The following is an 18228-nucleotide window of genomic DNA, read 5'->3' on the forward strand; positions in this document are numbered from 1 at the left end:
TATATATATAATTTTTACACTATATATAATTTGACACATTGTACATATGTTATGGGGTTAGAATTTTAGTCTCGTGTTACATTAAAAAATAATTTTATATTGAATCTTCAATTGTTGGGAGTTAAGCTAATTTAGACGTTTTTTGAGCAAAGAAACTAGCTAAGGCCACACGATTGCATGAGAAAAGTCTAAGTTTGTGACACATGTATGTTATGTTTAAGTATATAGTTTTTTCTTAATTATTTAATTAAGAGAAATTATATTTTTGTTGCTATTATATATCAGTTTATATCATATTTTACATAATTTATCATACAAATTCAATTAGTAAAAAAAATATGTCGATATTGTATTCATGTTACCTTTTTTTTGTCTTCAAAGTTTTATCAATTTAAATAATTTTTTAATGTTAATGGTTTATTTTATGTAACACATAATATTTGTGTCATGTATGTAATGGGCCAAACCCGTCTAGGTCCAACAACCAAAAATTAAGCCCAAACAAATCTAAACAAAAAACCCTAGCCCCATGACCTTAGTGCCGCCCCTAACCTCTGCCATTAGCTGCCATGGCAGCACCTCCACTTGCCCCACTTGCCTACAACGGAAAAAACAAATAAATTAAAAAAGAACAAGTTGTAAAAGGATATATGAAGCCACAATCTCAATGTAATGAGGGGAACCGATTGTATTTTTGAAAAGGGGGATTGGATTGAATACAAAGAGATCGATTTTAGCATTCAAATAATAAAGAAACAACGAGCAGTTGAAGAGAAAAAGAAAAACAAGTCCCAAACAACTTAAGGTTTATTGTTTTTTTATTTCTTTTCTTCCTTTTTTATTATTTTTCTTTCTTTTCAAAACTAAATATATACCTATATTTCTCTTTTTAAAACTATTTATTTATATAAAAATATATTAAAAAGGGAGAGAAGAAGAAAACTTATCTTTTTTTGCCCGGAAAACGCGACTTTTGGCCTTCCCGCAGTCGCATACGGCGACGCCGACGCAGGTGAACGGCGGTCGACGCGGCGGCCGATGGCCGGAAATCTAGGCCGATGATGCTCTGCTACAGAGAAAAAGGGAGCTCTCCCTTTTGTTTTATTTTGAAGAATGAGGAGGAATGAAAATTTAAAAAAAAAATTAGCTTTTATACCCTTTTTAAACGATTGGGTTTGAGGTTCAGACGTCAAAACGACGTCGTTTTAAGCCTGGGATCCGCGTGTTGACCCGACCCGCTAGGAAGATCCGCGTGTTTTTGTCTTTGGGGGTAATTTCTCTATAAGTCCTTCTGCTTTTCACCATTTTGTAATTAAGTTTTTCATTGTTTTTAATTTCGCCCGGTAATTCGATTCTTGTTTCATTTTGGTCCTGCGTAAAACGTTGTGTTTAGGGGGACGGGGATATTTTCCTTTTTCGTCCCTTCATATCGCGCGTGTGTTACAATTTGGTCCTCCCTTGTCTTTTTTATTTTGAATTCGCCCCAAAATTTTTGCTTTAAATTCAATTTAATCCCTTTTTAATTGTTTAGCTATTTTACTGTTAAATTAGTTAATTTTATTATTCTTGTTATCATTTGTACTATTATCAGTATTTTTCATATATATATATTGTTTATATTGTTGTTATCACTATTATTTCTATTATTTCTATTATCAATATTATTATTATTATTGTTCTTATTATTATTATGATTCTTTTTTGTTAATATTGCTATTATAATTATACTTTATTTTTGTGTTTATTTATTTATTCATTTTATTATTAGTCCATTAATTTATTATTACTAACATATTATTATTATATTTATTAACGTATTATTATTATTATTATTATTTACCATTATCATAGCAATCCATTACTGTTCGTGTACTGTTATTTCTCATTCTTCATATTATTGCTATTATTAGTATATATTATTATAGGTATTTCACTATTATCATTTTTTATTACTGTTATTATTTTTTATTACTTTCTATCTAATTGTTATTCCTTTTTTATTATTACCATCTTATTACCTTACTATTTTTCAAAATTATTGTTACTATTATTATTATTATTAATTTTTATTATTTGACATATTATTGTTATCACTAATTTTTTCTTTCTTACTGTCATTATTATTATTATTTTTCTATTTATTTATTTTCTATTTCTTATTCATACATATTTTCGCTATTATTACGCTTTAGGCATTATGTCTATATTAATATTTAGGTACTAATATTATATTTTACTATCGTTATATTTTTCTTATCATTATCATCACTATTACTACTTTATTAAATAGACTCTCATAATCTTCATTATTTTACGACTAAGTTTTTATTTTCAAACATTTAGCTTATTTATTATTTCCCTTTCTTATTTTTCGTTTGACCCATTTATTTTATTTTTGTTTTTATCGTTATCATTCACATTTGTGTTTATGTTTATCTTGTTATGGTTATCGATTTTTATTTGTTATGCATTCTTTATTATCTCGTTCCATCATGAATTTAGGTTTTATCCAACCCAATGATAATTCTTTCATAAAAGTAAATATCCCGTATTTGGTAATTCGAAACAATCGTGCCCTAACTTACTGGGTTTCGATTTTTCTCATTTAACCTAAATACGGAATACTCTTTTAAATCGCAATACGAGTTTTGCAAAATGCTTATTCCCGGAGATACGAGATGTTGTGCCCTAACTTACGGGTATGACATTTTGTTACCTCGAAATAAGATTTTTCGCAAATAAAGGCAATATTCGGTGTTCAGAAATTCGAAGAAGCGTGCCCTAAGTTACTGGGTTTCGATTTTCCTCGTTCACCCTAACTAACCCAATATCCTTTAAAACACGTTAATTTTAAATAAAAGGCAAGCTCGCTCTTGAAAATTCAAGATGTCGTGTCCTAACTCACTGGATGTGACATTTTATATTTTGAGACGAGAAGGTCTTTAACACTAGAGCATTTTCATAAAGAAGGATCGTATTTCAAAAGTCTTCAAAGTTTTCAATCTTCGATCTTAAGACATTAATTAATCAACTAGGTACCAATTTTGGGCGTATCGATGGTGCTAATCCTTCCTCGTGCGTAACCGACTCCCGAACTCATTTTCTGATTTTCGTAGACCAAAAATTATCATTTTAGTAAATCTTAACTTTTATTAAAATGGTTAATTTAAAGGTGACCCGATCACACCTCATCAAAAAGGATTGGTGGCGACTCCCATTTTTCATTTTCGTTTTCAAATCCAAGTCGATTCCCATTTTTTTCAAAAAAATGGTTACGACAATGTACATATAAATTTTTATAACATTATGAATAGACATGATCATAGGCTGAGTCACTTGTCCGAAATGTGGGAGGATTTGGATAAAATATAAACCCAAAAAATGGGCTTGAACAACTTTGGGTAGGATTTTTTTGCCCGGGCCTGGTTTGGCCCGAATCAGCCTATACTTTATTTTCTGTTGTTATTTTGTTACCGTTTTGTTATTATATTGCTACTATTTTGTCACTATTATTTGGATATTATATAACTTTTGTTTTATTGTTAATTTTGTTACTATTTTAAAGACTTTTTACTTACTAAGTTACAATTGTCTTAGTGTTATTTAAGTATAAATATTTTTAATGTATTTTAATTTGTTGGGAAACATTTATTTTAATGTTTTTAGTGTATTTGATGTATTGCATTTTTAAATTTATTTTTATATAAAAATTATAAAAACGTTTAATACGGACAGGCTGGGTTGAGTTTAGCATTTTACTCTAGTTCGGGCTTGAGAAGAATTTTAGGTCCATTTTTTGAATTGAGTCAGGCCTAAGACTAAAAAATAGGCGTAAAATTCTGCATTAATCTAACTTGAACCCAACCAAGCTCGGCCCATGATCAATTCTAAGCATGAACACATGTTTCCATTATTTTACATTCTTTTATTATGTACTAAACCATATCATATTTCTTATAGTCTTTCATAATAATTTAATTTTAATTTTAAATTCATTTATTTAAAATTTACATCATAACACTTATCATATGTTTTTGATACAATGCTTAAATAAAGCATAAACATTTAAGGGTGCTTGAACTTATATCCTCTAAGTTATAACATTAATAATGCTAATCAAACTAAAATTCAATCGATTTATATTTATTATATATTAATATAAATATTATACTTAAAATTTTAATTTATTTTCTTGATACAATGTGAAAGTATATTCTAATATCAAATAAAAGATACCTCATATTTAATGTTAAATTTCCTCTTTTCTGATATAAATTTGCTCTTTTTCATACAATGTTTAGAATTATTCATAGCCTCTCCCCAATTCTTAAATAGAAGGATAATGCGCGTAAGCGCACTTATACTAACAACAATATATCAATACCAATATTAATATCAATTAAACTAAAACTCAATCGGATTATAAATTTTAAACAATGTTATATATTATTTATAAGAAAAGAAACAATATATAGGTAAATTTTCAAATCAACCTATCGAAATGGAAGCACTTGCAAAAAAAAGTCTATGTTGGCTGGCTGCTCCTACTTTTGAATTTTTTTCCTAAGCCAAACCCATAGTATAAAGTTGATGTAATTATCATTGGACCACCCTAAATTAATTAACGTAGACTTAAAAAGCAGTTGGAAAAGAATAGTTAGTAAAAGGGAAATTAATTTGATAAATACATTTTTTGATTTAACTCTGAAAAGTTGATATTTCATTGAAACTCTTTTTAATCACACTCTCGATTCTAGAATGGAACCTTAACGACTTTTCCGAAGCATATTAGACTGATTTTGGTGGGAAATTAACTTTGATGGAGTTGTATCCACTCCACTAACCTTTTATTAATATATAAAAATATTTACACTTCATTATTTCATCAATCATTTTCTAATTAATTTGCTATATCATACTAATAAAACTATTAACAAATATTTGACAACACGACTAATAACAAATAGACCAAAAATTGACATAGCTAATTCATCACATAGAGCATACAAGGAAGGAGCTAATCCCAAAGCTCTTTAGATTTTAAAATTCAAAGAATCTCACAAACAAACACAATAACTTTGAAACAATATACTCTGATTTCTTATTAATAAATTGAGCAAATAACTTGATACAGAACAATGAATTTATACACAACTAAATACATGATATACTGCTCCTAACAACATAACATAATCCTCAACAATATTACTGATTCTGTTCAACTAACTCTAATAAAGATTGAAGAAATTATCAAGTGAAAAATAATAGTCTATCGTCTCATTTCTTGAGTTTTTTTTTTTTTTGAAAATTCCCTAATAAATGAAGAGGAAGACAGAAGCTTCTCATTAGATTTGTTCTTATGTTTAAAAATCTACGGTAAAATTACTTTTTTTATATCACGTTATAATATTATTATAGTATTTAATTTCATTAATACAGTTAACTATAATTAACCATACTTCCCATCCAAACAAATATGCCGTGTTCCTTCACTAAACAGAGCTCTTTAATTCTTAATAATATACGGATTAAAGGAGAATCAATACGTATTTCCATCAAGTCTTCCGACCCATCTCAAATTATAAAAAAGAAGAAACAAAACACCTATCCTTCTTTTTTTTTTTCCTTCTCTCCAAGTGAATCCTTTTTCAAAGGTAAGCTACTTTCTTCCTAAAACCAAGTCTTAAGTTTTTGTTTTTATGTATTTGTTGAGACTCTATGGTTTGGGTTTTGTTCAGTTAACTCTCTTATTGCTTTACTCTCTGGGGTTTGATTGAATTCATTGTTTTTGGTTTAGGGTTTTGAAAGTTTTAACTTTTCTTTCTTTATCGAAGGAAAATTTTTGGAGAAAATTGATTTGACTTTTTCTTTTCATGTTACTCCTTTTACTTACTGGCTTGAGACTTGTTTCAGTCCTATGAACTGAGTTCACATTTTCCTTTTTAATTCCAAAGCATTAATTTGCCTGGTACTGAATGTTAAAAACTGCACTTACTATTCTGCAACCTGAAAAGGGTCGTTTTGGGAGCTTATTGGGATTTTGTTTGACATTCTTTGTCTCTATATAAAAAAGTAAGATTTGATAGGGCAATTGTTATTTTTTATTGCCTTATTACGTTTATTAATTCTTATAATTCATATTTTAACTGAAGTCACAGTTTTATTTGCTCTGTTTATTTTCCTTTTTTGTGTGCTTCCTCATTTATGCCAAAATAGACACACACACACGCACGCACATGAATAGAAAAGAATGATTTTGCTAAGATGAAGTTTTCTGTGACACTAAGTACCGGGATATCTATATTTATTACATAAATATATATTATAAAGTTTTCATTTACCAACCTAAAACTTACTGGAAATGATGATTGTGAAGTTTTATGGAAATTGTCACTGATATGAAAGTTGTAAAATAAAATGAATTGAATTCCTTGCCGTGTCCTCCTACCCCTAAGTTTTATTGAAGCACTAGTAATGCTGAAAAATTCCTGATGTGGGTCAAGAACCGAAGAGGCAGTGCTTGAGAGTTGCTAGTTTTTATTATTGTTTGATTGATTGTCCTAACTGAAACTTGTGCATATGGGAACTCTTTTTTTTTTTTTTTAATTTTTTTTCTCTTTAGCAAGTATGTTGTTCTGTGACAGTCTTGATCTTACTGTCAATCTCGGTTGGATTCAGATGTGAGGGTGTTTTCTTTTATGTGTTGGACATGTGCCTGCCTTGGCAATGGCTACTACAAAAAAAGAAGGGTTGGAGAAATATAGCTGCCTAGATTCACTAGTTCTCATTCGCAATATGCCTTTATATTTACAATTTGATGACTAGATATTTTTGCAGAGATGGAAGTAACTTTTACACTTGTAAGAGATTTTGTATTTCATTGCATTGGTCATTGGGGTCGACTTTGCTGAAGATGGAATTATTTCTTGGTGTTCTTCTATCAGCTTGCTTGCTCTCATTTGTATCTGCTGATTCACAAGGTTATTCTTGTTCGACTTTTATTCTCCTAACATGTATAAGTGCACCTGTAGGAAAATTTTTCTCAGGATTCCACTTTACTGGTAAATTTGACGAAAGATATAATTCAGAATAGGCATGTGTGGGCTTGTCCTTTATTTTTTTAACTTGAAATCTACTTAAGTTCAAGATCCTCATAGTAATGGTCTTTGAAGTTTCTGGCCTTACATGTGCTGAAGTGGTTAGATGTAAAGGGATGATGTTACTCAGCCAATAGGCTTAAATGGAACCAGAATAAGATGCCTGGAGCTTTTCTTCATGCTCATGAGATTTAGCTTCCTGCGGGCTATCAATTATTATCAATCTGATGAATTACTGAGGCCTCTAGAGTTGGTTGCCTTTGTTGTTGTTGTTGTTGTCATCATCATCATCAAACTGTATGGCTCTTCATTTCCTTTACTTAAATATTCTGAGTTGAGTTTTTGAGAAACTTGGGATGATTTGTGCCTGATATTCTAAATAATAGCGAGATAAGATATCGTACTCTGTAGAGAGGCATGTAGAGTTGCATGCACGAGTGCATATACATGTCGTACTGTGAGATGATGTTCATCATTTCCTTTTCTCCCCTTTGTTGGTTTTAGATACTGATTCTTTAGGCTTTGGCTGGCCAGAGGGGTTATTTGTTTGCTTGATTGTATTATGAATATCTATTATCTGTTCCAGGAGAGGCTTTAGTTGCATTAAAGAATTCACTCCATGCTTCAGCCGATCAGTTGAGAGATTGGAGTCAAAATCTGATTAGCCCATGCACTTGGTCAAATGTTAGGTGTGATCCTAATAATAATGTCATTTCCGTGTAAGTAATTGGCTTACTTTATTTCTTTTTAACCTTGACTATGATGCATAGTTGCAAACGTATGCATACATAATTTCATTGTTCATGAAATTTTCTGAAACATAAATTAATATTTATCCCTATTTTGTGAATTTGCTTTCAGGACTTTGTCATCCATGAACTTTTCTGGCACATTGTCCCCTAAAATAGGAGTTCTGAGCAATCTTACATCACTGTACGTATAGAATGTATATTTGAGCAATCAATGTATTTTGTATTGTTTCTCGATGTGTTGACTTTTGCTGAGACCATTTGGCCTGACTTCCAAATAATGATCTTATCTATAGTGATGAGAGATCCTCAAGCTGCCTATGTAGATAGGATTCAGATCATAAACCTTCAAGATGCCTACGCAGATTGAAACTATGATTATTGTATTGGAATTGGAAAAAATCTCAGAGATTTCTGCTGAACTCCACATTAAAATCCCTTTTTCTGCTAAGGCTGCAAAAGCACTCAGCTGAAGTTAACTTTAAAGCCCTTTTATATCATATTCTTGGGGTTGACCAAAAAAATCTCCTTGCTATCAAACAGTGCATGAACCTTTCCTGTTTACAATTATCATTATCTCTTGTTTCATACTGTATAGAGTTATGTCATTAGGTATTACCAGGCTCGACGTTCTTACATAGGGCTGAAAAATCTCTTTCCCTCATGAAATAAGCATAGACTGAAAATACGAGTTTCTTCTATTTCCAGTTTCATGTTTGGTTTGCTGTTAGTGTGAACAACTTTATTGAACTGGTTATTTCTGTGTTTGTTTGTTCTAGCTGCGGGATGGATCTTTTGTGATTATACATTTATATACTTTTTGTGTTCTGCGTGCAGTACATTGAAAGGAAATGGTATAACTGGTGAGATACCAAAAGAGTTTGGAAACTTGTCAAGCTTGACTAGCTTGGATTTGGAAAGTAATCGTTTAACTGGAGAAATACCTTCTTCCCTCGGTAACCTTAAAAATCTGCAGTTCTTGTAAGTACTATTCTGTATATTATATTGAGAGTTTTATTTGTTTTTATGTATTGTGCATTATCCTGTAACTCATTCATGGGATGACGTTCTTTCTTTCATTCAAGCAGGACGCTTAGTAAGAACAACCTTAGTGGATCTGTTCCTCAGTCGATTTCAGGTCTTCCAAAGTTGATCAATCTGTAAGTTTGAATGAGTCAGTCCATTCTTTCCTAGTTTGTAAAGTTTGAACATAAATGCATGATGAATTATTTCTTTTTATACTTTTTTAAATTTACTGATGAAATGGTTGAATTGTTTTTGCAGTTTTCTTGATTCGAATGATCTTAGTGGTGAAGTTCCAGATCTTTTGTTTAACATTCCAATTTATAAGTATGATTATTTTTTATTAGTTTGTTTAGTTTCCTATTTGTATTGAAGTAATACTTTTTATATGATTAAATTATTTTTGGTATCTGTGTTTTTACTACATCCTTTACACACCAGACACATATTCATCAGCTGGGAACTTAATCACTTAACTTTGTTTATTCAGTTTTGCAGGAAACAGGTTAAATTGTGGTGAAAATTTTCCTTACCCATGTGTGTCAAATGGAAATGATTCAGGTGATTTCAGTAACTATTTTGACTGAATAACATTTTTTTTTAAGAAGTTCAAAGCAGTGTTGCCAAGGAGTGTGCCTTCACAAAAGCACCTTAAATCCTTTTGGATGAGGTGCATTGGAGCAAAGCACAAGCTAGGTGTGCTTAGGTGCTCGCTTTTCCTTGGTGCAAAAAAAGCCCTTTTGATTGAAGTTCTTTTTAATTTGTTTTATTTTAACCATTTTGCATTGTTTGTACCTTTTCTAGTAGGAAAGGTGATAATATCAAACTCTGCATCTTAATATTTGGGTATCCAACAACATGCATTTTGATGGCCAAAAAATTAAAAAACAACATACCTGGTACCACAAAGAAAGCCATACGTATTGACCAAGAAAAAAGAAAAAAAATATTTTGCATGTTTTGTAGATAGAATGACTATTCTTTAGAGTATATTATCATAATCATATATCCTAAGCGTATTAGATATTATATATTCATACACATATATATATATACATATTGCGCCTTCATTTAGGCAAGTGGTTATTTTTGCGCTTTGTTCCTCAGGGAATGTAGATGTTCTATGCGTAGTGTGTGTTTTTTGCGCCCTTGACAAAACTGGTTCAAAGGTTTCAAAGATACTCCTGTTAAATATGCACCATAATTTGACCAGCTATCTCTGAGATTTCTCTTTGCTTGCAGGAACTACGAAGAAGTCAAAGGTTGGTATTATTGTTGGAGTTGTTGGGGGAATTTTAGTAGTTCTTCTTTTTGGTGGCTTGCTGCTTTTCCTGTACAAACGTAGACAGAAAGGCTACAAGGGCGATGTCTTTGTAGACGTTGAAGGTTACTACTACCTTTTAATTACGATCATTTGTGAATGAAAAGCAATGACTAATTATTTCTTGTCTAGTTTAAAGTTTTTCACATGTTTATTTAATTTCTTGGTCTTTCTCCTCGCTAGGCAACCAAATAGTTTCTCCATCTATAAGGTGATTAGTCCACAGATCAAGGTTTCCTTAATCTGCTATTATGGTTTCAGGCCAGTAAAATTTTATCACAAAGGGTTGATTTCTAACTGAACAATGATACTCTTAGCTATCTAGTTGGCGGAATTTTGTGTTTCCTTTGGAAAATTTCTTTCCATTAAAACTAATAATATACCGGTTGGCTTTCACAAATCTTAATCTGAATAAGGTTTGCTATTTTTGAGGACGTTACATTTTGTTGACAGATATTACATTGCTAAGAATACTGTGCTTATGGATCGAATTTCATTGTAATTAAAGGATAAATTGAGCATAATATGTTCATATATTTGTTTTCAAACTCTTTAAATTTGCATGGTCAGGTGAAGTTGACCAAAGAATTGCTTTTGGTCAATTGACAAGGTTTGCATGGAGGGAATTACAGTTGGCTACGGATAGCTTCAGTGAAAAGAATGTCCTTGGACAGGGAGGTTTTGGAAAGGTGTATAAAGGTGTGCTTCTCGATAACACAAAAGTTGCAGTTAAGAGATTAATTGATTTCGAAAGTCCTGGAGGAGATGCAGCTTTTCAACGTGAAGTCGAGATGATAAGTGTAGCCGTTCACAGGAATCTCTTACGGCTCATTGGCTTTTGCACAACACCAACTGAACGCCTTTTGGTCTATCCCTACATGCCGAATTTAAGTGTGGCATATCGTCTTCGGGGTACTACTTTGAGAATTTTGTTCAGCATGGATTTTGTTACATATTTTAAATCTTTATCTTGAGTTTCAAAAGAAACATGCCGTATATTTACTGCATGTGGTGGTTGCAAAAATGAGCTCATCTATGTTGAGCATATTTGGATTCACTCAAAATGTTTTCTTGCTGTATCAGCTGCTTTTGTGGCAGGACGCTATTAGGTGGTGTTGGAACTTTAGTACGAATCAATGATGGAATATGTCAATCTGCTTAACATGTCTAAATGTCATTCTTGGAAATTTATACAATCTATTGGACTACTTGTATTGATTTTATTATTATTTTTGAAGTATCCTGTTTTCCAGGGACCTTCATATAATGTTTGACTAACATCTGGAACTGCTGCAGAAGTCAAACCTGGTGAACCTGTTTTAGATTGGCCTCAAAGAAAAAGAATAGCCCTAGGTGCAGCACGTGGGCTGGAGTACCTTCATGGACATTGCAATCCAAAGATCATTCATCGAGATGTGAAGGCTGCAAATGTATTATTGGATGAAGATTTTGAAGCAGTTGTCGGTGACTTTGGCCTTGCGAAGTTGGTGGATGTGAGGCGGACAGATGTGACAACTCAAGTTCGTGGGACAATGGGACACATAGCACCCGAGTACTTGTCCACTGGGAAGTCATCAGAAAGAACGGATGTCTTTGGTTATGGGATTATGCTTCTAGAGCTTGTGACAGGTCAACGTGCAATTGATTTCTCACGCTTGGAAGATGAAGATGATGTTCTGCTTCTTGATTATGTAAGATGGCTCCTATCGCATACTATGTTGGCTTTTGCATGTATGTCTTTTGCCTTTCCTCCTAGTTCTTTGGCTGCTTGTGCAAGGGTGTGCATTCGAAAATGTAGTTAATCAACCAAGCCAATGCAAAAAAGAAAATAAAAATCAATTGACTAACAAACTTCTCAAGGCCAAAGTCACCCAAAAACCATACATATAGGCACTTGAGAGCTCTCTCTAAAAGGGTCTTTCAACTCTCTAAAAGAACACGTACATATAAGGCACCCAAAAAACCGTTTTCCAAGGGAAAAATTAAATTACCAAGTATTTTAAACAGCATAATTACAAACATATCTAAAATTTGAATAACATATTGCCCCATATGTTTATTTGTTGTCAATATAAACATATTGCCCCATATGTTTATTTGTTGTCAATGTTAAACCTATATAAGTTATGCATCATTTTACCTATATTGGTGCTGAATGTTGGGTTCTCTTAATTTCCTCCAGTGAGCATCTTTGTATTGTTTATCTGGAGCTGTAGATGCCTTATTTTTCCATATGATCATCTTTACTCGAAATTCTTATGAGAATGGAACTTTAATTTTATCTTTTACTTCTGTTAATGGTCATATGTGCTTGGTGCAATGTCGGAGAAGGGCATGTATTGCCTGTCACATCGATCTTTGAACAATGAAGGAAATATCTTTACCCAATGTTTTACCGTTGAAAATCCTGCATTTGATCTGTGACGATGGAATGATAATATTCAAGTTTCAAACCATTTTGGCCTTTTGCTCACTTTCTGGGGTACTCCTTGTTTGTTGTTTGTGAAGGTCAAGAAGCTGGAAAGGGAGAAAAACCTGGATGCTATCGTAGATCATAATCTTAATAAAAATTACAACATGGAGGACGTAGAGGCAATGATCCAAGTTGCATTGCTTTGCACCCAAGCCTCACCAGAGGACCGTCCGGCAATGTTGGAGGTGGTGAGGATGCTGGAAGGAGAGGGGCTAGCAGAGAGGTGGGAAGAATGGCAGCACATTGAAGTTACACGTAGGCAAGAGTATGAAAGACTGCAAAGGAGATTTGACTGGGGGGAAGACTCACTACACAACCAGGTCGCTATCGAGTTATCTGGTGGAAGATGAGGTAAAGAATCCCCCGCTTGTTAGAAAAGCATGTAACATCTTAGTTTCTTTTAGTTAGGTTAGCTGATTGTGCAATTGATATAGGGACAGTGGAAAGAAAATGCCGTCGTATGGTTTTATATACGATTGCATTTGTTTGTCATAGCTCTCCCTTTTTTACATGTTTTATACAGGAGATGTTGTATGTGTTTATAGCATCGAACAACGCAAACTCGAAAATGAAAAGCATGATCTTGTATATTTCCACATGAATATTTGAAGATTTTCTGGAATTCTACCAATCCTGTTGAAAGACCTTTTTTGTGTTAAGATGAAGGTGAAAGGACTGTTTAATGATATTAGTAGACTTGTCAATCTTGACCCGAATTTGAAAACTCAAGTCCATTAATTCGAGTTCAAGCTCGATACATTTTGATTTTACCATAAAATAACATTACAAAATTGCTCAACTCAAAGCTTGAAATATGATTCAACTCAAATGGCTTCAACTCTGTTAAACTAACAAGGTTGGCCACTAACATTTACATATTTTTTCAACATAACTCTAATTGTATTATTTTGATTATCAATTTTTTATTTTTTTCAAATTGTTTTTTCTAACAGATTTAATAAATAAATTTAAGGTTTCAATTGTTTTTTTCAAAAAGTTTCATGTGTTTTCTGATTTAACTTTTTTAAATAATTATGTTTATTTTTTTTAAAAAAATTAAGAGTTATTTTTTAAATTTAATATATTATTTATTTATTTTATTATTTTTCACATGTAATTATTTTATTGGGTTACTTAAGTAATGAATTACATCTAAACATGTAAACATTAGTGACCAAATTTGTCACTAAATCTTCAAAATAAAAAAAAAATCTCAGTTAAATTATATTTCAAAAGCTAGATGTGAGTGATTAAAAAAAGTTCAGTTGAATTATATTTCAAGATGGAGTCACATTGGTTTGAATTATATTTAATCAATAAATGATTAATTTTATATAAATTAATTATTAATTAAAGATATTTTTATTATTATTTTAGATCATAGCATTAATTTTTGAGATTAACTCAATTCAGATAAATTCTGATCATATAAGTTTTTTTTTTAGGACAATGTCTAAAACTACTCATGACCTCTCCTCAACTCATAAATAGGAGGATAATGTGTTTCAGTACACTCGAACTCACGTTCTTCTGTATTGACAACAATACTTATGTCGATCAAACTAAGACTCAATCGGCTAATTCATTAGATAATTTCAATAATAAACATATATGTCTAATGTGTGCTTACGTAAGTGAACTGAATTGAGACGATTTTCATAAATTATGATATGTTATTATCTAGTTACTTGTTAACCATGTCATAATCTTCATTCTTCAAATTAACACTTGAATAGATTGACTCATTTTGTAGATACGGAAACCATGTAAATATAGTATTATTATTCTTAGATAGAATCAAGTCGAGTCGAACATGTGTAGTAATAAGTTTGAGTTTGATTTGAAAATCGAGGTTCAATATTTAACTTGAACTTTATTGAGCATTAAGTTTTAAGTTTGAGTTTATTTGTACTTAAGATCGTTTTGACAATTTATGAAAATTAATTATTTTTAAATTTATGGTTGTTCCTCTTAATAATATAATCTTCTAAATATGAACTTAAAATTTTTTTCAAAAGTACAACGTGTCGTACATTTATACCCAATATTTATGGATCCAAAGAGGCTCAATATTTATGGATCCAAAGAGGCTGAGTTTTAAAATAAAATTTTTATAAATTCAAATATTTGGTAGATATTGAAGACTTCTAAAGGTTGAATTGAAATATGTAGGCATATCATGTCAATCAATGTTAATTACGATACATTGCAAAGGAGAACAAATATCTGTTACAGATCTTGTCCTAATGAAATATCCATACTTCACATACTATCTCTAAAAATATAATATTAAAGCTTGGTAACTAAGAAACCGGGATGATCCCAATTCCTTCATTCAAGCAATTGTTAGTACTTTTAAAAGCTATCTGATTCACTGGAACCGATTCAACCATTTTAGCTTTCACCAATAGTTCATCAACCCAAAACTTGCTGCTTCCGCTCGATGTTTTCTCGACGTCACGGCCGGTGTTCAGCTCTGCTAATAAATATGGTGGGGGTTGCTCCAGTTCTTCATGCTCCCACACTTGGAATTCGATACCGCAAACTTCATAATCCACCCCAGCCATTGCCAAAGCTTCAATTGACATATTGTTTCTCTCAGAATTTAAACTAGTGTTTGCTCAAGATGTATCTGTATCTGCACTGTTTAAGTCCTGTTTATTGCCCCTTTCAGTCTATTGAAGCATCGATTTATATAGGAGAGGCAGTCTCACTTTTTGTTGATCGTTGATAGTGATTGCATGTAAGTGTATGGCAATTTAATCCGTGAATGAGTGCCATTTAATCCGTGAATCATAAACTGGCCCATGGTTTTATGATGGCGGAAGCTACTACAATTAATTTGTTTTGCTTCCTGCCCATTGTATTTGTGTTCTACACATGCTTCTTTGGTTGTTTAGTGTTTTTTTAAATATTTTTCATACATATTTTACATTAAAATTGATGATTATCTTTATTAATAATATTATCTCTCTAACATTTTTAATAATCTAGTAAAGAAAATATATCAACGTAAATATACATTTATCCCTAAACTTATTAATATTGTCTTAAAATAAATATATTCTTTTTAACTAAATTAATTATATCATGTGACTCACATGTTTTATGTAAATATTTTTAATAATTTTACTATAAGTTTTGATTATATTTTTTTTGATAGAGTGTTTAGAACTACTCATGGCCCCCTCTCAACCCATAAATAAGAGGATAATGTGCTTCACCACACTCGAACTTACGTCTTCCTGCATTGACAACAATGCCTGTACCAATTGAGCTGAGACTCAATCGGCTATCTAAATTTTTTTAAAGCAATTAGACTTACTTTATTTATGAATTTTTTTGTGATAGACTGAATTGAGAAATACTGTTCAAAAAAGATGAAATGAATTCGAATACTCTCAAATTTTTGTAAGAAACTTTGTTAGCTTGGGGTTCGATGTTTAAGTCAACAAAGGATGTATTTTCATGAAGAAAGCAAAGAGCTTAATTTAATAGAGAAGATATAAGATTTCAAGGAGACCACAAAAGTAGGGGCGAATCTAACGAGTAAGCAGTGACCTTGCTCTAAATTGCTATTTAAGTAATTTGAAAAATTAATATAATGGTAAAAATTTTCTTTTTAACCCTTTTAAAAATTTATAATTTAATTTTGGCTCTTAATTTTTTTTTTGTCATTGGCCCTGCGTCTAAGGGAGTATTATTTGGTTCTAAGGCTACCCCACCATTTATTATTGATTAGTATGTATCTCATGCTTCACATTTAGCTAATTATCTATTTGTATCAAATTATAGAGTAAAAAATTAAAAGTTAAAATATGTTTTAAGTTTTTATACACTTCGTATATGTTAGGTTGTCGAGACTTACAAAAATAAAACTTACTTGAAAAAGAGTAATTAATAGAAACAAGTAGGGTTGTATCCACAAAGATTGGTAATAACTTTATTTCTTCAAGTAAAAAAAAATAAAAGTAAATTAGAAGGGGGTTTTATAAAATTGAAAGCTAAAATTAAATTTAAATTGAAAACTTAAAATCGAAGAAAGCAATAATTAAAAGTTCTAGAAAAATTGACGGGAAAAAGTTCTAGCTAAAGGAAAAAGTTCCGTTTGATTTATGAATTCGATTATCGACACAAATATAATTTCTATGCCTTTAATAAATTAGTTCTATTTGTTGACTCAGAGCCAGTCAACCAATCTCTCTTTACTTGTTCGGTAACCAAGACATAACTCATTTGAAATACTTCTCTAACCACTAAATAACCTTGTAACTCAACATACAAGATTTAACTTATTGGAACATTAGGAGCAAGAAAGACTTAATTCTAACCAACAAACTCACCTCAGCGGGGTTCATTTAAGTTAGATCACACGTCCACACCACATAAACGTAAACTATGACATAAACGAGTTATGCAATTTCCCACTAATATTGGAATGAATTAAACAATTACAGATTCAACTATTCTAATTGACTTAGCAACCATTCTAAGCTATCAAATACGGTAGGACATTCAATAAATCTAAGCAGTTGTAATTAAAATAGAAGATGTATGAATACTAAAGAACAAAGAAAAATTAAAGCACACATAAGTCTCACGAATTTATTAAATAAAACTTCAATATAACATTAAGAACAACGAGGTCTAAGTCCCTATTAATTTTAACTTAATAATTTCTATTTATAGAGAAAAAAATAATATAATGGAGAAAATACAAAAGTACCATTAATTACATAAGTAAAAAAATTTCAAGATATTTTCACAATTTTCGCATCAACTTCTATATTGTTTTTGGACGTCTTTTTAATATTTTTGGGCTTCTTTCATGAAATAACTTTAGATATCCCCTTCGAATCGGTATATTATGGGCCCAAAAGAGATGCCTATAGCTCAAGTTAGGGTGAAAATACTGAAGCTACGCTGTGTTGAAAGTCCAAACCGCAAAAACTTTTCAAAAATAAATTTTAAGCTTACTTTTCTCCAATTATTCCCTAAATACATAGTAAATTAAATATAAGTATAAATAATATAATTAAGAACATAAATAGCATAATTCAAGGAGAAAAATATCACAAATAATTGAGACATTACGCACTTACCAAATTCCCCACACTTAAACTATGCTTGTCCTCAAGCATGAAACTAATGCAAATGTGACCTAAAGAGACACTCAACTCGAATTGACAATTAAAAATGTTGTTATATACCAATGAAACAAGAAAACATGCATTCATGGATATAATTGAAATCCTATATGATAAACAAAATATGATAGTAACAATAATTCATATAAATAGGAAGAATTAGAAACAACAGATCTTTGTGCTAATGTCATGGTGCTAGAATTTTAGTCTGGCAAACCATGCGGCTTTAGATAATTTCTTTTCTTCAAATTTGTTTAAGTCAGCCTAACTCTCAAAAAGTGAAAATTCTTTCAAAAATTCTTTAAGACATCAAAAAATATAGCAGAAGCAACTTGAAACGAAAAGAACAACGGAAGAGTTGAAAAGTTATAAGAAAGCAATAGACACCAAATGTTTGAGTAAATGCTCTCAATATATT

General features: G+C 31.1%; 1 protein-coding gene across 1 annotated transcript; it reads left to right on the forward strand.

Annotated features, from left to right (window-relative positions):
* The first annotated feature begins 5531 nt into the window (after window positions 1-5531).
* Window positions 5532-13307, forward strand: LOC107937236 (probable LRR receptor-like serine/threonine-protein kinase At5g10290). Its single transcript, XM_016870086.2, has 13 exons — window positions 5532-5654; window positions 6679-6749; window positions 6838-6980; window positions 7684-7816; window positions 7959-8030; window positions 8684-8827; window positions 8935-9006; window positions 9131-9196; window positions 9360-9430; window positions 10112-10255; window positions 10761-11102; window positions 11487-11881; window positions 12699-13307. The coding sequence occupies exons 2-13, from the start codon at window positions 6727-6729 to the stop codon at window positions 13011-13013; spliced, it is 1920 nt and encodes a 639-aa protein (XP_016725575.2). The 5' UTR covers window positions 5532-5654; window positions 6679-6726; the 3' UTR covers window positions 13014-13307.
* Window positions 13308-18228: the final 4921 nt, after the last annotated feature.

This window comes from Gossypium hirsutum, chromosome A02 (assembly GCF_007990345.1).
Source record: "Gossypium hirsutum isolate 1008001.06 chromosome A02, Gossypium_hirsutum_v2.1, whole genome shotgun sequence".
Classification (NCBI taxonomy): domain Eukaryota; kingdom Viridiplantae; phylum Streptophyta; class Magnoliopsida; order Malvales; family Malvaceae; genus Gossypium; species Gossypium hirsutum.